The sequence below is a fragment of the Saccopteryx bilineata genome, chromosome 2 (assembly GCF_036850765.1).
Source record: "Saccopteryx bilineata isolate mSacBil1 chromosome 2, mSacBil1_pri_phased_curated, whole genome shotgun sequence".
Lineage (NCBI taxonomy): Eukaryota > Metazoa > Chordata > Mammalia > Chiroptera > Emballonuridae > Saccopteryx > Saccopteryx bilineata.
In genome coordinates, this window is record NC_089491.1 from 150,198,066 (window position 1) to 150,217,689 (window position 19,624).

A 19,624-nucleotide genomic window follows, 5' to 3' on the forward strand; every position below is an offset into this window, starting at 1 on the left:
CTGTGGTAACAAAGAAACAGATCTTTCTGATGGTTTTCTCTGAAAAAATCAGCTTAGGAAAATGATGGAGTTTAGCACTAACTATAATTGACTTATTAAAAAATAATATATTAAGTATATGTATATAATTATATATTTTAATTTATAGGAAAATAAAAACTATTGACTAAGATATTCTACCTTCTAGGAATTAATCCCCAGAAAATAACCTGAAATGTGTGCAATTTATGTAGTTATATGTTGACATGAGCGTTATACAATTTACATTTTACTAATTTACTTATTTTAATAAAACAACCTAATAGTCACCAGAAGGCTGTTTTAAAAGAATAGTATGTAGTCATTAAAAATCATGCTGTAGAATAATTTTTATTAAAATGGCAACTTCCCAATACATCATTAACTTAAAAGGATAAGTTACAATTATGTGCACTTTGACCAGCATTAATAGATGTTACTTTTAAATTGTAAAATTACAGGTGATTTTTTTCTCCTTTTGTTACTGTTTCTTCCCTATTTACTTAAGTTTTTGTGATTTCCTGCAATTATTATATAATTAGGAAAATGCTATTAAAATCGATGCGTACAGATACCTCTAAGCTTGCTTGCTTTACGACTTGGACATTAATGTAACCCTGATGTAGCTACTTTGGGACAAATCCAAGAAATACTTCAACAAATGTTTCGAGTTATAATGAGTAAAGGTCCATTTCCCAGAAAATGGGAAAGAAATAAAATGTTAAAGACACTACACTTTGTTTATCAAAAGAATTTATTAGAAAATATTACATACTATATATCCGTTTTAGAGCATTGTTTCAGTAGACAGCACTCCATCCTCACACTACAAACAACGTCTCATGGACCATGGGCAACCCTTGTGCTTCTGAATCCACACCTTCTGGATGGAACATTCAAGCAGTATATACTCTGGCCACTTAAAGGAGTATAAAGAAGAAAATGTGGTAATTACCAGGAAAAAAATTACAAATCTTTTGGAATGTTCAAATAATAAGTAACTACAATACTTGCAGTCTCAAAATTCTAGGCATCACTATAGCCTAAAATGTTGGTCAACGTATCTAGTAAGTTAAAGGGACTAGGTTTCAAAAGTCAATACTGAATTTCCATAAGAGAAATCTGTAATCCCACAAAATGTTTTTGAAAAAGTTTGCACACATGCAAAATTAATATAAATTTCTGAAAAAAGCAAGAATGGGGAATGTTAAAGCAATGTATTTTTTTTAACATAAAGCATGCACTTTGTAATACATTTTTAAATATTTCAAACTTTTAAAAGTTTAAATTCTAATCCAGTAACATTCTTCATTAGCTGTTTTAAATGTGATCTGACCAGCACCCACCAGATATGGAACGCACACTTATTTTCAAGAGAGGTGGAAATAACCCATGGTCATGCTACCAAAGATGACCACACCATCTAGTTTTTCTTTAAAACTTATTTTAAACATGTTTGCAAAAGATAAATAGTGTAAAGCAAATTCTAAAATTCCATTCAATTCTCAAAAGTCACTGAAAGAAAATGAAAGAAAAGCAGGCATTGTGATTAATCAGCTTACTCAATTTGCTATAAAATTTTCAAAGTGTGAGCCAGCTTAAACTCAAAATAGATTTGAAGTTCACATAATTGTTTCTAGAGTTTAAAACTGAAACAAATGAGGATGTGTGCATTGATATTTTAAGTACTGTCTTAATATTTTATTAGAATATACTTCTAAACTTCTTTCCCCATCATAATCTAAACACAAACTTTAATTAAAAATATATGTAAATCATTAGAATACCGTATTACAAATGCCCAGAAATGCAGCATAAAGATCAGAAACTGCTTGGAAATATTTCTAACACTTTTTGGGATTACATTCATTATCTAATCAAGATTATGAACTAGCACAATCATTAGGACCATCATTTCAAAATATTTTGCCTATCAAAGCTAGCACCAGGAAAGTATTGTGCACATAAAATTGAGAAACACATAATTTTCAGAAAAGCACAGTTCTACACAGTATTGCTCTTGCTAGTTTAGCTAGTAAAAGGGTCAGTCTGTCTCACTGAGGCATGTATCTATCTTTGAGCCATTAACATCTTATCTGAATAACTTTCCAGTTATTTGGTATCTATTGAAAACTGTTACTAGAATAACAGATGATCATAAAGACAACCTATTTTTTTTTCTTCCATAACGCCAGTTAAAATAATGGCACTATAAACACTTTTAACTTACCTTTTATAAAAATTAACATATTCTAGTACTTAAAAAAACGACCAAATCCCTATTCCCTGAAGGTTTAATCAAAACTCCATTATTTATTTCCTCTCCCTTTCCAAAACAGATTTTAATGTCTAGATTTTTGCAACATGCTTAAATAGCCATCATATTTCCACCAAATTAACACTTTATTCATGGTAAAGCATTTGGAGATTTCTCAAGTGTGAAAAGAATTTCACTGGTGATGCACAGATGAACAACGGCCTGAAAGCCCCTGTGTGAGTCTCCTCAGCCTCCGGCCCCGAGAAGGGCCGCCGCCACCCTGCACAGCTCTCCAGTTGGCACAGATCATCTGATCGCCTCTGACAGGGAGGAAAGCTTATGAAAGAACACAATTTTTACAAAGTCAACACATTTTTCCACACTGGTCTTCTAAATTCAAGAAAGGATTTAGATTGCCAAAGTTGTAAATCTAGCAAATCAAACTGCTTCATCTCAACTGGGAGAAAAAAAGGCACAAAGAAAAGCAAGCAGCATACCCTTTATTTGGTGATACAACAGGTCAATAGTGTTCCAAAGTACTGAACACTGAATTTTACTTATGTGATAACTTTTTCTATCTAAGCAATTTATTCAGATGTGTGCTTGAAAAATACAGATAAGGAACCCTGCAATTGGTATGTTCTGTTATTAGAAATATTTTTCATGGTAAAACTTTCTACAATTAGAGGGAAATATCATATAGATCATACTTTATTTTTAGCCTGACAGAATAAATGTATTATATATATATATATATATCTTTCAAAACCAGTGCACTTAGAAATCTCTCATGTATGCACTCCATTGTTCAAATTAAAAAGCTGTCCATCTTCCAGACCCACACTGTAATACAGTCCTAGTAAAAATGCACATTCCTTTAGCCCCTTTACTCTCCCTTGAATTTGTTTTTATTTAGGGGAGGGTGAAGGAAAGGATTATAGAAGTTGCAGTGCAGAACTATTGTGTATTTTGAACATTATAGCCTATGTTAAAAAAAATAATTTTATCAAAATCGAATTTCAATCACAGTTACGCATGATTCTCAGTGAAAGGTCCGGGTTGCAATTGCACTTCGCAGGCGTCTCGGTAGTGCCCTCACAGCGCTCTCACATCAGCCGATGTTCTTCTCCGCACACACAGGTTCTTCCAGACTTTTCTTTTGGCTTCCCTTCCGTGAATATTTGTATTTGTCCACATAGGCTTTAACCAAATTTGCCACTTTAGTAGAATTGACTTCTCCACTCTTACTATGACAAACCTATAAAAAAGTGAGGGGAGTGTTTTTTCATAAAGGGAGCCAAATGGAAAGCTTTGTGAAAAACAAGCCCATACCAGACACTTCCATGTTTCATATGAAAATATTCAAAAGGTAAAAAAGCAGACAAGAATTAGAAGAAGCTAGATCTTATTATTTTAATTAGACTTACGCATTCCTTTAGGAAAATAGAGACGGTTCAAAACAATACATACAAAACTCTACTAAAACTGTAACTTACTTTATCTACTGCTTTTCGTACAATCTCTTTATATTCTTCCTTGGTGATATCTTTATTTTGATAAAATGGCTTAATGGCCAATTTTACCTCCTGTGCTGCTTTCTCCTGAATTTGCAATTTCTAGTAAGAGGAAAAAGATAATTGTTATTTGCCCAGTCACATACTTAAAAAAAAAATTAAAATCACTGCATGTGCATTATTAAAAGCAGCTCTTCAAATACTATTGTTATAAACACAAAATTTACTTATATTTCAAACATTTCTAAAAATAGTTATGAAATATTACTAGTAACTTAATTGGGCATCAACATGTCCAGATAAAACCCTTCAAACAATGTTAGAATTTATTAGAATTTAAGACTATCAATAAATTCCCTTTACCACTTATACAACAGAAAGCTGTTATTTTTTTCAACTTTATCATATACAAGATTATGTAGGTTGCTCTCAACCTTGAACTTGCCTTGTCTGTCTTCGAGCTATCTGCGCTGGCTTCCACTGTAACACTTACTTTGCTTTCTGCCAATTTTACAGCAGCACTAGACGCTTTGCTGTGACTTGATGACGAAGTATTACCAGAACTTGGCCCCTGAACTGTTTCCACATTTCCTGGGGCTGCTGTCAGAGCAGGCAAGACTGGTGTACTCATGTTATTACTTACATGAGAAGCTCCTGGAATACCCTGTTTTAAAGAGTTATCCATTAATGAATTACTTGTACTCAATAGGAGTTGTTTAGCCATGTATTAGAAATAACATGACAAAAATTCACAGCAATTCAACCATAATACTTAAAGAGAAATGCATATTCCAGGTCACGTACATAAAGGACTCTCAAGAGTCCTCAACATTCTCAAACAGGACCCTATTTAAATAGGTCAGCATGAATTTTAAATTATATATGTGTATTAAAATATTCTGACACCAACACTAAAAACAAAAACAGTATTTAAAGAATATTATCTTTCCTGCAAGGCTCTTTATGAAAATGAACTAAAGTAAGTGCCCCCCCCCCCCAAAGACAGGAGAAAATGAGGCCGTGAAGTCAAATGGCTTGCAGTGAGTTGATAGCAGAAAAAGATATAAGGTCCCATATTCTGGAATCCCATTCCCCTGTTCTTCCAACTATATCTTGCTGAAAGGACTCTAAAATTTCTGAAGTGTAGACATAAAACTGTAAGCAACACGTTTATAAATTATTCAAATTATCTATATGTCTCAGAGGTACTTATTTTTTTTGACAGAGACAGAGAGACTGATAGGGACAGACAGACAAGGGAGATAGATGAGAAGCATCAATTCTTTGTTTTGGCTCCTTAGTTGTTCTTGATTGCTTTCTCATATGTGCCTTGACGGGGGGCTGGGGGTGGCTACAGCAGAGCGAATGACCCCTTACTCAAGCCAGTGATCTTGGGCTTCAAGCCAGTGACCTCTGGACTCAAGCTAGCAACCATGGAGTCATGTCTATGATTCCACGCTCAAGCCAGCGACACCATGTCAAACTGGTGAGCCCGTGCTCAAGCTGGCAACCTTGGGGTTTCGAACCTGGGTCTTCTGCTCCCAGTCTGATGCTCTATCCACTGTGCCACCGCCTGGTCAGGTGGTACTCTTCTGTTTTAGAATGGAAAATTCATGAAAATGAAATAGACAATAATGGATAATAAACAGCTTTAACTGGTGTCTGTCTGAACAAGACAATACATGCTTCATCCCAGTACTTTATCACAAGGTCCCACCCCCTAAAAAGTCCAATAAATTAGGGAAAAAATTTTAAAGCACCCATGACTTGCTTCTAGTTGGGTTATAATCTGGTCTTCTTAATCTGAAAAAACCTATCAGGATATCAATTACAGCACAATATAGCATAGACTTGATATGTATTAAATTCAGTTTTCTTACTTGGGTGGATGGGGACCTGGGGAAGAACTGTGAAAGAGAAGTTAGGAAGATTTACTATAAAGCTAATCAAATAAGTAACTGTTTTGGATGCTAGGAAGCCCTTTCTTGAACATCCATCCCTAACAGCTAAATGTTTACAATGGCCATGTTAACTAACCCGGAGTTGCTAAAAACATACCTGCAATTGCTTTCCATCCGGCTGTGAAGCAATGTAGTTGACTTGCTGGGATGGTGGGGGAGGGGGTGGTGGAGGTGGCAGTCCCTGAGACACACTGGTAGGAGCAGCTACCTGCATGAGAGGTACTCCTGTGTGCAGATGCAAAGGTAGCTGAGGATGAATATTAAATGGACCTCGTTGGATGTTCACCAGAGGAGCATGAACACCAACTGCATATGGGAAGATACTCATAGGCTGGTGCTGTGTGTTCACTTGTGGCTGCATCACATTCATCTGTGGCTGCATCATATTTATAGGTAGCTGAGAAGCATCACCTTGTTGGTTTGTTTGGTCTTTCAGGTTAGAATCTATCAAAAGAAAAAAGGCTTGTAAAAAAATCATACTATAAATTTCTTTAGACAGAGAAGCAAAGAATCACTGATTTTAGTAAAAGTAAATAGCAATTGACAGACTCAGAACACCTAAACCAATCTCCATTTGGCTTACTCCCGTCATTTCTAAATAATGTGAGCTGACTTTCAATTAATATATATATATATATATAAAATTTTCCCCCTCCCCCAGAGAGAGAGAGAGACAGACAAGAAGGGAAGGAGAGAGATGAGAATCGTCAATTCTTCATTGTGGCACCTTAGTTGTCCATTGTTTGTTTTCTCTTATGTGCCCTGACAGGGGAAGGGGGGGGGGGCTGAAGGCGAGCCAGTGACCTTGGGCTCAAGCCAGCAACCACAGGGTCATGTCTATGACCCCACGTTCAAGCTAGTAACCCTGTGCTCAAGCTGGTGACCTTGGGGTTTCAAACCTGGGTCCTCCGTATCCCAGGCCAATGCTCTATCCACTGCAGCACCTGGTCAGGCTAAAATAGTTTTTAAGAAAAAGTTTACATGGTAACATCCATCAATATTAGCAAAGAATCAGTAGTAGCTCAAGAAACTTACTGACTAAAGAAATATAAAATTTATTTAGGTTACTAAATTAGAAATTAATTTTAATGTTAGTTTTTTTGTTGCAATATTAGCAAAAAAAACAATGAAAGATAAACCTTTATTAGAGAAGTGACTTAGTTATATGAGAACAATGATCACAATAATTCAAGTGTACACATGTGAAATAAAAGAAGTTAAATCTTGCATAGAAACATCCCAAATTCTTCTATTGTAGCAAACTGTACTTAAAGTACTGAAGTCTTTGGGGCAAGGTTTGGGGCAGGGGTGGGATGGAAGAAAAAAATATTGATGTGTATATATATTTATATAATGTAAAGTGACCTTTAAACAACTGGGATTCAGTTTAACATTATAAAACTATAAAAGGTGATCTCAATTCATGCAAATAAGGTATAAAACTTATAATCTCTTTATCAAATAAAAGTGTTAATAAACAGAATGTTACCCTGTTCAGCTGTTTCCTCTTCTTGTCTCATCCATCCAGATTGTGAACCTGAAGAATTCCTCCCTCGTCGTGAATAATAGTTTTGTACATCTGCTGGTAGAGTCTTTCTCACAGCCCAACTAGATGCAGATGTCCACCCAGATCTATCTGCTGGTGTATCAAATGAGAACTCTTGCTCACTTTTCCGTTTATAGGGTTGCTGTTCTACAAACTTGAAAGACTCATTCCCTGAACCATTTGAATTCCCTGAGAGGGGTTTTCGGTTTTGCCACCGATTTTCATTTTGATCTGCATAGGCAAAACTACCTCTGTAAGTGCCTCTGCCACGGTTACCTCTACCACGGTTAGACATCCAACCAGAACCATAGTTTCTATTCCAAGAATTCCCTGAATTTTCATTTCTATTTTCTTCCCAATAGGAATCCTTTAACTTGTCTGGATTTCTGGTCCTTGGATCAGGTCCAGAATTTATTTTTTCTGTTACCCAATTGGGACAGTCATTTCTATGCTTGTCAACAAAATTTGGATCATCAGCATTTGAACCGATGTCATTTTTTTCTTTTCTTGTATTTTCATTCGGTTTCTCTGGGTCATTCTTTCTGTACCAATCATTTCCTCGTGGACATCTCCAACCATCGTTTGCCCATTTTTCCTTCCACCGCGGGGAGTAATTGTCTCTGTCATTTCTACCAAATGATGAACTCTTAATTTTTGTTCTACATCTTGATGGTGACCTAGAACGGGATCTGGACCTAGACCACCTTCTGGTTCTCCTCTCTTTTTCTCGATCCCTCCTTGGCCCATCTCTATCACCTTCTCTTTCTCTGCTCTGGGACCTGGATTTGTCTCTTGGGGAGGAATCTTTCACTCTTGATTGAGACCTTCTGTTCTCTCTAGAAGTGTCTCTTTTTGGGGAGAGTGATTCTGATCTTTTCCCTTCCCTAGTGCTATCTCTTTTTGGAGATCGAGACTGTGACTGCCTTCTTTCTCTTACAGTATCCTTTTTTGGGGACTGAGAACGAGATTTTCTCCGTCCTCTCATAGGTTCTTTCTTAGGAGATGGTGATCGAGACTTCCTGCCTTCTTTTCCAGTTTCTCTTTTGGGGGATGGAGACTGAGACTGCTTCCTTTCCTGCGCAGTGTCTTTGTTGGGAGACCAAGTTGTAGATGGGGAATGAAATCTAGATCTTCGAGTACGAGGCTTTTTGGCTTTATCTGTCATATCAAGTGAGCTTTCAAATGATTGAGATATAGTTTCAGCCTTTTCATTTACAGGATCAGAAGTTGGCATATTATTTTGAGAACTGTGCTCTGTAGAATTTTTATTCAACTGTTTAGCATCAGCATTTACAGATAGTTCAATTCCAGATTCATTCTGGTCACTGCAAAATGAATCACATTCCATAGGTATCATTTCATTATTGTCTTCACTAAAATGCTTTTGAATCTGTTCAATGTGTGTGTTAGGCAATTCTGTAGATCTGGCACATTCAACCAGAGATTCAGTCTTTTCTTCTAAAGATTTGTCTAAACTGGTGTTAAGATTACTTTCTAATAAATTATTTTCAGAGTCTTGAATACCATTGAAATTTTCATTCCCTGAAGTATCATACGTTGCAATTATTTCTGCATCATCAGTTTCAACATGTCCAGGCAACTGAACCTCTGAGCTCTCAATAGCTATTTCGTCCATTGTTTGTATAATTTCACCCTCAGAAAATTCTAATTTGGGGCTGTCTACAAGCTGTTCTGCTTTTACTGCAGAATCTTTATGATCAATAATTTCTACTATTGGATTTTCTATGACCTTTTCATCGTCAACATCTGTAACTTTTTCTTCACTGACCTCTACAACATTTTCTTCACTGATCTCTACAATTCTTTCTTCACTGACCTCTACAATGTTTTCTTCATTAACCACTAGCTCTGCATTCTCAGATAACTCACCTGAGCTTGGCAGAGGTTGGTGTACTTCAATCTCAGATGCTGAACATGTAAGAGAATCATTTGGAGGATGATCTGTACCTATATCTGCTTTTACCTCTGATTCTGAATGTTGAGATATTTGGTCTTGGTTTTCTAATGGATCATCTCCTTTCCCAGTAGAAATCTCACTTTCTAAACAGAAAACATTAGCCTCAATACCTGTATTCTCAGCTTTTTGAACTTCTTCCTCCTTTCCCATTAGCACAGGAGGATCTTGGGTACAAGACTCAGAATATGAAGATTCTACTCTTTCCTCTGCATCATGTTTCTCAGTATGATCCTCACTTTCTTCTATTTGCTCACTACAACTTTTCAAGCCATTAGCAGACGTACTTTCTGCATTTAACTGCACAGCACAAGTGTTACTACTTTCTTCATCTGACTGGTGCTCTTTCTCTAACAAAGGTAGTGTGTCAGATTCTGCAGTTTCTTCATCCACTGAATCACTGGAAGATGATTTTTCAGGGGGTGGTACAGAGCTCCGAAGTTTCTTTTTCAGTAAAGGTGGTTTCCTTCCTCTTCTTACAGACTTCCGTTTTGCAGCCTGTCTTGTTTGCTTTTCTGACTCAGCTGAAGAAGAAACACTTACAGATGGATTACTGTCATCAGGAACATCACACCCAGAATTATGTGATACTGGGGATCTCTGAGACTGACTGATTGTCTCAGCTCTCGTGTTACGTGTAGATCTCCTCGTAGGAGTTGCTGCTGCAGGTTTTCGTCTTGACCCTCTGGTGTTTGATGTACCAGAAGTTTGCTTCTTCTCATCTCCTTCTTGAGTATGTGCTAATGCATATCCCTTGCAAGAAGTACCTAATAATATGTATTTTTTTAAAAGTAAAAAGTATGTTTTAATAAATGATAATAGTTTGGCTTCAGCTTATTTTAACATAAAATACACATTGATAACAGAGTGAAACAAAATATACTTATGAATCAAATTATGAATAAATATAAAGCTACTAATATATGTGATATCAGGTATTTATCAGCTTCTTTTAATACTACAAAAGTAAGTTTTCACAATATTTGAATCCATGTGGGCAATTTTATAGAAAAAAAATTTTTTGGTCTGATAACTGCCATTTGCTTTATGAATTGGTATTACCTTAATAAACTGTAAGAGAAAACACACTGTCCACAAATAAAGATGAAAATTATTTTTTTTATAATTAACAGGAGATAGGGAATGTTACTTCTAAAGATCTCTAATTTGGATACTAAAGCTCTAAATAGAAGGAAGACTTCTAATCGGTCCTCAAGAATATTAATTATTATTTTCTCAAAGTAAAAGGGATTTTCTAGTTTGAACAATTTAAAAGTCAAGTCACTGTCCAAATATTTAGGACTATTTAAACCTTTATAACAGCTTTTCTAAGTCATCAACATTCACTTTTTATGATACTGAAAAGAAGCTCATAATTTTTTTAAAAGCAGGAAAAAAGTTCACAAACTTTACCAAAATTCTCTAAAGATATGGTACTCGTTGGAAAAATAGTTCTCGGCAACACAGAAGATATGAGAGGAAGGACTTCTGTTTCAATATTCCAGGGTATAAAACCAATTCTGAAAATTCAAAACAAAATACATTTTTGTTTAAATGGTTTAAAAAATCAAACCAATGATTTTCCAAATCAAGTTAGCAATATTAAAATAGTATGTTTAAATTATTTTTTGCCCAAATATACTGCTCACAAACATTAGGGGATAAGGGAACATACAGATAGTCCAGTACTTTTAGCCTTTTATAAAGTGCATTTTCACCAATGAAATAAAAGTTGGTTTTGCATCTCATTTGCATAATCAAACAACTTTCTTTGACTTGTCATTTGTTTTTCTGATGTACTTGTTTAATAATTAAATACCAAATGCTTTTTAAAAATCACTTCATAATTCATTTTGAAATATCCCCTAATTTTTTTGAGCAGTATAGTTAAAAATGTAAATTCAAGGTTACTCATTGTTCTAAGATGGATACCAACTGGCTGCAAAGAAAAAAACCTTTAAATACATATTTTTCAGATAAATTAATGGCAATGGGAGATCAAGGTCAGCTTAAATATATAATATTTATTTCTCTTTTAAATAATATTTTACCAAGATTTTTTAGCTGCTGCCTGACCAATGGTGGCACAGTGAATACAGCATCAACCTGGGATGCTGAAGTCCCAGGTTCAAAACTCAAGGTCGCCAGCTTGAGCTCAGTGTCACTGGGATCATCGACATGATCCCATGGTCACTGGTTCAGCTGTAGCACCCCAGTCAAGGCACATATGAGAAGCAATCGATGAACAACTAAAGTGCTGCAACTACGAGTTGATGCTTCTCATCTCTTTCCCTCCATTCCTGTCTCTCTCTCAAAAAGAAAAAATATTTTAGCTGTTAACCTCTTTTTGCTATTCTAAAAAGTCACTTGAATAATAAAATGCACATTTTTAAAGTGCACTGTTTGATGACTTCTTACCACTGTACATATCTGTGTAACCAACACCTCAAAATAACCAAAAACAAACAAACAAAAACCCAGGTCATTTCTACCACCCCAGAAAACAGCTTCATGCCCCTTGTACCCCACTTCCTTTCCAGGCAACCAAAAAAATAATTTTGTATAATTAATCAAATCAAGGTTTTAAAGAAATTAGTGAGGTCAAATCAGTACATGAGTAAAAAATATTGAAAATAGAACTATATTTGAATTTTGAAGCATTTCATAGATAATACGCCAGTTTTTTGTTATGTCTTTGTTTTACAGAACATATCAAGGCCCTAAACATCAAAATATGTACATTTTTTTAGAAACCTGATTTCTATTGCTGTATTATATTTTGAAATTCCTCCATTACGATGGCTCTTCAAAGTTCCTTGTGTCCCTATGGACTTGCAGACTCCAAAGTTTCTGCATCCAAACCCAATACACTCTCAGCTTCTTTTTTGATTCGTTTTTGATCATCCATCCAGGTCTCCTAACAGGACTGGCTTATCTAATGTAAGGCGAGATTCTGGAGTAGGGGGAGAAAAGCTTGGAAAAAAATGTGCAATGTGTACATTTATAAAAATATATAACTCTTAAGAAAAGGTTTTATATCATACATATCTGTACTTCCAAATCTTACTTTTTTTTTTTAAGTGAGAGAGAGAGAGAGAGATAGAAAGAGAGACAGGCACAGACAGACGGGAAGGGAGAGAGATGAGAAGCCTTAACTCTTCGTTGCGGCTCCTTAGTTGTTCACTGATTGCTTTCTCATGTGTGCCTTGGCTCCAGCTTAGCCAGTGACCCTTTGCTGAAGCTAATGACTTTGGGCTCAAGCCAGCGACCATGGGGTCATATCTATGATCCCACGCTTAAGCTGGCAACTTTGGGGTTCAAACCTGGGTCTTCAGCATTCCAGGCTGATGCTTTATCCACTATTCCACAGCCTGGTCAGGCCTAATTTTACTTCTATTGGTGTTCCATTGCTATTCCAGAGTGTGAAGGGCCCTATGCAGAACTATATTACAGAGATATATAAAGTTATGAATTATAGGCAAAGACCTTGAGCTTTACATACAAGCTTGATTTAAGCATATATCATGTACCTAGCAACGTGCTAGTAGCTTCAGGGCTCAAATTAAGAAAAGGCCATATTAAAAAAAAAAAAGAGAAGAAAAGGCCCAACATTAGAAGGTCATGAATGCCAGGACAGAAGAAACCTGATCAAATAGTTATTTAAAAGAACATTGTGGAGGGAAAATATCATGGTAAAAGCAGTGATTCAGCTAACAGCACATAGTTAGGACTAGAATAGAGAAAGGAGAAGAAAAATGACAGATCAGAGTGCTTTTACTAATAAGGAATCTAACCATGTAGGTACTCTCTTTTAAATGAATCTAATATCTACATTTATTAAACGTAAAAAATTCCTTACTTTAAGGGGTTCTTTAAATAGCAACCTTTGTTAGGTATTTGAAATGCAGAAGTATAAATTGCACAAAACTTTCTTAGAAACATAATTATCAAATAAGATATATTTATACTCAAGTATTAATATCTTCAGTAACAATATTTTTACCTTCCAATTCCAGGAAATGTATCAGGAAACCATGACAATTCCAGTTCCTGTCTCTTCTGCCTAATCAATGCACTGATTTCATTGACTTCTATAAATTCTGTACTAAAAGAGAAAATTTACACCATCAGAACTCTAAAATTTTAAGTTTGGAGCAACAATTGTAGTCATGAGATATGCAGCTGTTGTCATACATAGCATTATAAATCACATTTAGGTGAATAAGACCCTTTTTCTATTTAAACACTTTCAAAATGAACTCATTCCTAAAGCTAGCAAAATATTTATATTACAAACCAAGATTATATTAATATGATTTATAAAATAACGTTTTAATTTCTATTTAAGTGACAAAATTTTTAAAAAGTCAATTCAGACTAATATCCTTATTATTGAGAAAAAACTAATACTATTTCTATCCCATGAACCAAAGCTACAGCAAGCAGTCCCAGCAGAACTGTAGGTGCAAACAGTTTCCATCTGAAATTAAGTGGAGGACAACAGAAGAAAATCAATGAAGGATGGTTACTGTAACAAAAAATGGGTAGAGTTCAGCTTTTCAAATTGCTTTGATTGGTGCCTTGCCAAGTTCATAAATTAAATTACACAATCATCTGTCTTGTTAGTTAACCAACTCAGTATGATTTTAAAACTTCAACTTAGTTTTCAGATTCCACATATATCTACTTAGTATCTACTTGCCAGTTACTATGGCTTCAAACATGACTGGATCTACTCTGAAAGGGCTCTGCTTATAGGCACTGCCGCCACAATTTAAAAAGTAGCCCAATTTTCTATCACATAAAAAGCCTATGTAAGGAGACTTGACATGGGGTGGTGGACACATAATACAGTGTAGAGATGTGTAGAAGAATTGTGTATCTGAAACCTGTATAATTTTGTCAACTATGTCAACTCAATAAATTCAATAAAAAGGAAAATAAAAGTCTATGTAAAACAACTTAATTTATTATTAATGAAAACTAAGCCCACTAGCATAGGCAGTCATTGTGTAATAGATAATGTCACAAACAGGTTCTTCTTTTCTAAAACTAGTTTATTTTCCAAAAGACACAAACAAATAATATAAGGTGGGCTTTAATGTTTGTTGAGCCTAAGTTTAAATTTCTGCCAAAAGTTAATTATAACTAAAACATCAATTATAAAAAGTATAAATTAAAAGTAAAAAATACTAACCAGTAAGCTCTACAGGTAAAAGAAGATTCTCCAGTTTGACTACTAGAAGAAAATATATTGGAGAAAAGATTTCTGAAGTACTGACTTGTACACTGATTTGATCTTCGAGGCTAGAAAAGTAAAAAGAGGTTAGTGAAACATCAAACAAAATATCTCCATAATAGTAGGTAATAGTTATATTTAAATACTCTGATATACTGATACACCTGAGGCACTAGCATTATGTACTAAACCACCATAAAGTATTATAAAAAAAAATTTTTTTTTGAACAAACCTTCTTTATCTTTATTATTGCATTTTTCTTTTCTCTCATTTCATTGTAGTTAACATTTCCTGTTCAAAAACACAAAAAGACTTGGTTACCTTGTCTTAAGGTTACAATACCAGTATTGACATCGACATATTGACAAAATAAAGTTAAAATATGTATAAAAGCTGAATTTAAAATAATAGTATTTGATTTACATAATTTTTCCAAATGCTAATTATATCTTGTTAAACCACAGATCTAAGAAAAATATAAGAGGCCACAACAGAGAAAACTGGTAAAGCATGTAACATTACTATGCTTAGAGCAATGAGTATTAAAATTCTAGTCAACATTTTCTGGCACCCTATGCAAATTTAAACCACCATGAAACAAAAAAGTATATATAAGCAGTCAAATTAGCCTGACCAGGTGGTGGCACAGTGGATAGAGCACTGACCCTGGATGCTGAGAACCCAGGTTCCAAACCCCAAGGTCTCTCTGCCAGGTTGAGCAGGGGTTCATCTGGCTTGAGTGTGGGGTCTTAGACATTACTCCATGGTCTCTGGTTGAGCCCAAAGGCCGTTGGCATGAGCCCAAAGGTCACTGGTTTGAACTCAAGGTCGCTGGCTTGAGCAAGGGGTCACTAGCTCAACTGGAAAACCCCAGTCAAAGGACATATGAGAAAAAACCCACAAATGAACAACTAAAATGTTGCAACAAGTTGATGCTTTTCATCTCTCTCCCTTCCTGTCTCGCTAAAAAAACAAAACAAAAAACCCCGTCAAATTACTTAATGTCAATAATGCACTTCGTATGTCCTTTTTCAGTGTGACCTAAGAAACAGGTACTGTTAACTTACCTCAAGTAAGTAAGAGCTGACCAGGGCAACTGGGCCATCAGACTTAGTCAACTATAAATTATCAATTAACCACTGGTACCATCTTTAAGTAAGTACCCTTTTTCTTTCTCAAACTTTATAATTATAATTAGAAAAGTAGGTATGTTGATTTAAAAAGCTTTTTGTTATAGAAACGTTTCAGCTATACTGCTTATGACTTATTTTTTTGGTGTTACCTGTCCCATCTGAAAATTTATTTCTAGGGATACATACCACCAGGTTAAGGAAGATAAAGGATAGTTTCTGCTAACCACAAAAATTGTGTTAGCATCTTTATAGATTACTGCCTTTAGTTTTTCTTTACCATCAAGTCTATTTATTAGTAGTCATCTATACCTCTCAATACACTTGTCTGCAATAAGCTGTGGCTGGTACTGTCATTGCTCTGTCTGCAGAACACTGGAAAAAGTTATAGTGCAAATGACAACTGGTCTTTCATTCCAGTTGTGTTTGCCTCACAAAGGGCTTACTGATTGTTCAAAATAAATCACCCTAACTAGGCGGCCTGTTTCCTGCTACTAGAAGACCACATGTACTTGGGGTTTCTTTTGTCAGTCCAATTGGTTACAGCCTACTTTCTACTTAATAGCATACTAATTTCCTTTTAAGTTAATATATGACATCTGTTCGCTTTCATGCTATTATCCATCCTTCACACAGGTTCCACCCAGAAATTATGTAATTTTAAGACTGGGGAAACAGGTGCTGGCTGAGAGGTCCAGGTACTTATTTCCCTACTCTTTAATGTGTATTTAAAAGATGACACAGATTTTTTAATTGCTAAAAGAAGTCAGAAATAAAAATGTGTGATGGGTACCCAGCTACTCGCTTAAAAATAACTATTTCCTTAGCTAGACAGAGAATTGCTGCATTGTAACTACATAGTGTCTTTTATGCCCTGAGGGAGATTTGTTTTCATTCAGGTTTTTTTCACTCAATACTTAATGAGTATGTTACTGTTTACATAACATTTCTTTACCCAAAAACCTATCATAGGAAGCCAGCGTTAGACAAAATGCTCTCTATGGGAAGAAGTGTCAGTTTTCTGGCCAATGCTAAGTGTGAACATCTAGTCCAAACACTATTTCACATATTTCTGTGTAATTCTGAGGTAATAATTGAGCAGCTCTGATAATAATCTCAAAAGTGTTCAATACTGGTGAATTTGTCTAAATTGTGGTTTCTTGGAGACCATTCCAAAAATCTACTACAATGTGTCCATAAAGTCATGGTGCACTTTTGACCGGTCACAGGAAAGCAACAAAAGACAATAGAAATGTGAAATCTGCACCAAATAAAAGGAAAACCCTTCCAGTTTCTGTAGGATGATGTGGCAGCATGTGCAGATGATGACGTAACACCGTGTATACAGTGGAGCAGCCCATGGCCATGCCAGTTGAGATGTGGACGGTACTGAGGCAAGTTCAGTGTGTTCAGTGGCTTGCTAAATTAGAATCCGTGACCAAAGTGCAACGTGAATATCGGCGCATTTATAATGAAGTGCCACCACATAGGAACAACATTACTCAGTGGGATAAGCAGTTGAAGGAAACCGGTAGTTTGGTGGAGAAACCCCGTTCTGGTAGGCCATCAGTCAGTGACGAGTCTGTAGAGGCTATACGGGATAGCTACCTAAGGAGCCCTAAAAAATCTGTGCATGAGCCCACATTGAACTGCACTGAATAGGTATGAAACTGCGAGAGTTTTCCTTTTATTTGGTGCAGATTTCACATTTCTATCATCTTTTGTTGCTTTCCTGTGACCGGTCAAAAGTGCACCATGACTTGACGGACACACTGTATTTATCAGCCTGTGCAGTGATATGTATCTTCATTCAACATTTATCAAAGTAATGCAAGTACCTACTTTAGTAAGTCAAATAGCACATCTAGGTTTATTAAGAAAAACTACAGAAATCCCCACTCTTGATTTTGTTCCCAAAAGCACATATCAAATCTTTTAGCTGTTTCTTCTAATATTTACCTCTATTTCTAAGTAACATGCTTATACTATTCAACCTTGATTTTTTTCTTTCGGTTTCAGATATTTTCTTCTTTTTTTTTATATTGTAGAATAGAAATTTTCAACCATTTTCATCTCACGGCACACATAAACTAGTTACCAAAATTCAGCTGCATAACCAAAAATATATTGCCAATCTGACCAAAATAATAGGTATAATTTTGATTCACTCACACTGGATGGCTACTGTTGTGATGGCTTTTATTTTTTTAGGTGAGAGGAGGGGAGATAGTGAGGCAGACTCCTGCATGAGCCCAAACAGGGATCCACCTGGCAAATCCCATCTAGGATGTCAATGCTCAAGTACTGAACTACTTTTGGCACCTGAGGCTGATGCACTCTACTGGAGCTACCTCAGCACCTGGGGCCATGCTCAAATCAATACAGCCACTGGGAGTGGAGGAGAGAGAAAGGGGAGGGGGAGGAGGAGAAAAGCGGATGATCACTTCTCCTGTGTGCCTTGACTGGAAATTGAACCTGGAATATCCATACACCGAGCCGACACTCTATCCAATGAGCCATCAGCCACGGCCTATCATTTTTTTATTTGGCAATCTATGGGTAAAGAGGTCAGTGTCACTGACTAAATAGTCAGGTATTACATATTTTAAAGATTCTTATAGCATCCTGGTTGAAAATTGCTGCTATATAACGTAAAGACTTTTACCTTATACCACTGACCTACCTATCTCCTTTTTGTCTCCATCCTATGTTCTTTTTGATATATCAACATATTATATAAATGACATTACAGCCTAACTATATAAGCATTATTCACAGCTAAACCATATACTGAATTATGATAATTGTTCTTGTACAAACTTCTTGCTTTTCCTAAGGTTAATAATTGCTTTGTTTTCTCTTTCCCTTGTTTTCTTTATTATCTATCATTTATTAGTTAATTCTACAAAAGTACAAAGCTCTTAATACACTCAAACACAACAACTCATCATCAAGTTTGTTCCCCACTCTCTTAGAAATACTCTTCCTTTTTCTTGCTCCAATCTGAACTGATGACTCTCTAAACAGGGGTCCCCAAACTTTTTATCCAGGGGGCCAGTTCACTGTCCTTCAGACCGTTGGAGGGCTGCCACATACAGTGCTCCTCTCACTGACCACCAATGAAAGAGGTGCCCCTTCTGGAAGTGTGGCAGGGGGCCGGATAAATGGCCTTAGGGGGCCTCATGTGGCCCACAGGCCGTAGTTTGGGGACACCTGCTGAGTCTAAAAGGTGCTGTTCAACTGTCATTCTGGTACTACTGTCATCACCTTGACAATCCCCATTATCTTTTTCCTAGGTTGGAACTCATTCTCTGAATCTCACATCATTCCTTCATTACTTTCTCATTTAATGAAGCATATACAACCTTCAATAGAATTCTTAGAAAAGGTGCATGAAAAAGAAATTTTGAACTCCTACATGTTTTAGAATGTCTTTATCCTGCCCTAACAATTGGTTGATAGCTGGGTAGGGTATAGAATTATCTAGGTTAGTAATTATTTTGCCCAGAAATTTCAAGGCGTTGCTCCACTGCTTCATTTGTTGTTAACATTCTTTTATACATAGCCTATTGCCTCTCTCTAGAAGTTCTTAGGACATTATCATCTGCAGAGTTCTAGCATTTTATAAAGCATTTAGTATAGGTCTTTACTCATGTACTAGGTATTATTTCTTTATCCAAATACTCAAACCTTACTATTCTGAGAAATGTTCTTTTGTAGCACTTTCCTTGATAATTTTCTGCCTTTGTTTTATTTTCCCTTAATGAAATTCTAATTTTTTTTATTTTATTCATTTTAGAGAGGAGAGGGAGAGACAGAGAGACAGAGAGAGGAGAGACAGAAAGAGAGAGAAGGGGGGAGGAGCAGGAAGCATCAACTCCCATATGTGCCTTGACCAGGCAAGCCCAGGGTTTCAAACTGGCGACCTCAGCATTTCCAGGTTGATGCTTTATCCACTGCGCCACCACAGGTCAGCCTTAATG

The 19,624-nt window shown here is 35.9% G+C and overlaps 1 protein-coding gene across 4 annotated transcripts in view; it reads right to left on the reverse strand.

Annotated features, from left to right (window-relative positions):
- Positions 1-754: 754 nt before the first annotated feature.
- The window catches only part of SCAF11 (SR-related CTD associated factor 11), a 99,274-nt gene continuing 80,404 nt past the window's right edge, over positions 755-19,624 (reverse strand). For 2 of the 4 annotated variants that reach the window (XM_066258173.1, XM_066258176.1), the window contains 9 exons: positions 14,744-14,802; positions 14,469-14,578; positions 13,275-13,376; positions 10,685-10,791; positions 7,240-10,038; positions 5,848-6,194; positions 4,235-4,453; positions 3,772-3,891; positions 755-3,533 (listed from right to left, as the gene is read on the reverse strand). In XM_066258173.1, the coding sequence (XP_066114270.1) occupies positions 3,387-3,533; positions 3,772-3,891; positions 4,235-4,453; positions 5,848-6,194; positions 7,240-10,038; positions 10,685-10,791; positions 13,275-13,376; positions 14,469-14,578; positions 14,744-14,802 (4,010 nt within the window). In that variant the 3' untranslated portion in view covers positions 755-3,386. The remainder of the gene's footprint in view (positions 3,534-3,771; positions 3,892-4,234; positions 4,454-5,847; positions 6,195-7,239; positions 10,039-10,684; positions 10,792-13,274; positions 13,377-14,468; positions 14,579-14,743; positions 14,803-19,624) is intronic. The other 2 variants (XM_066258174.1, XM_066258175.1) reach the window with 2 other exon arrangements.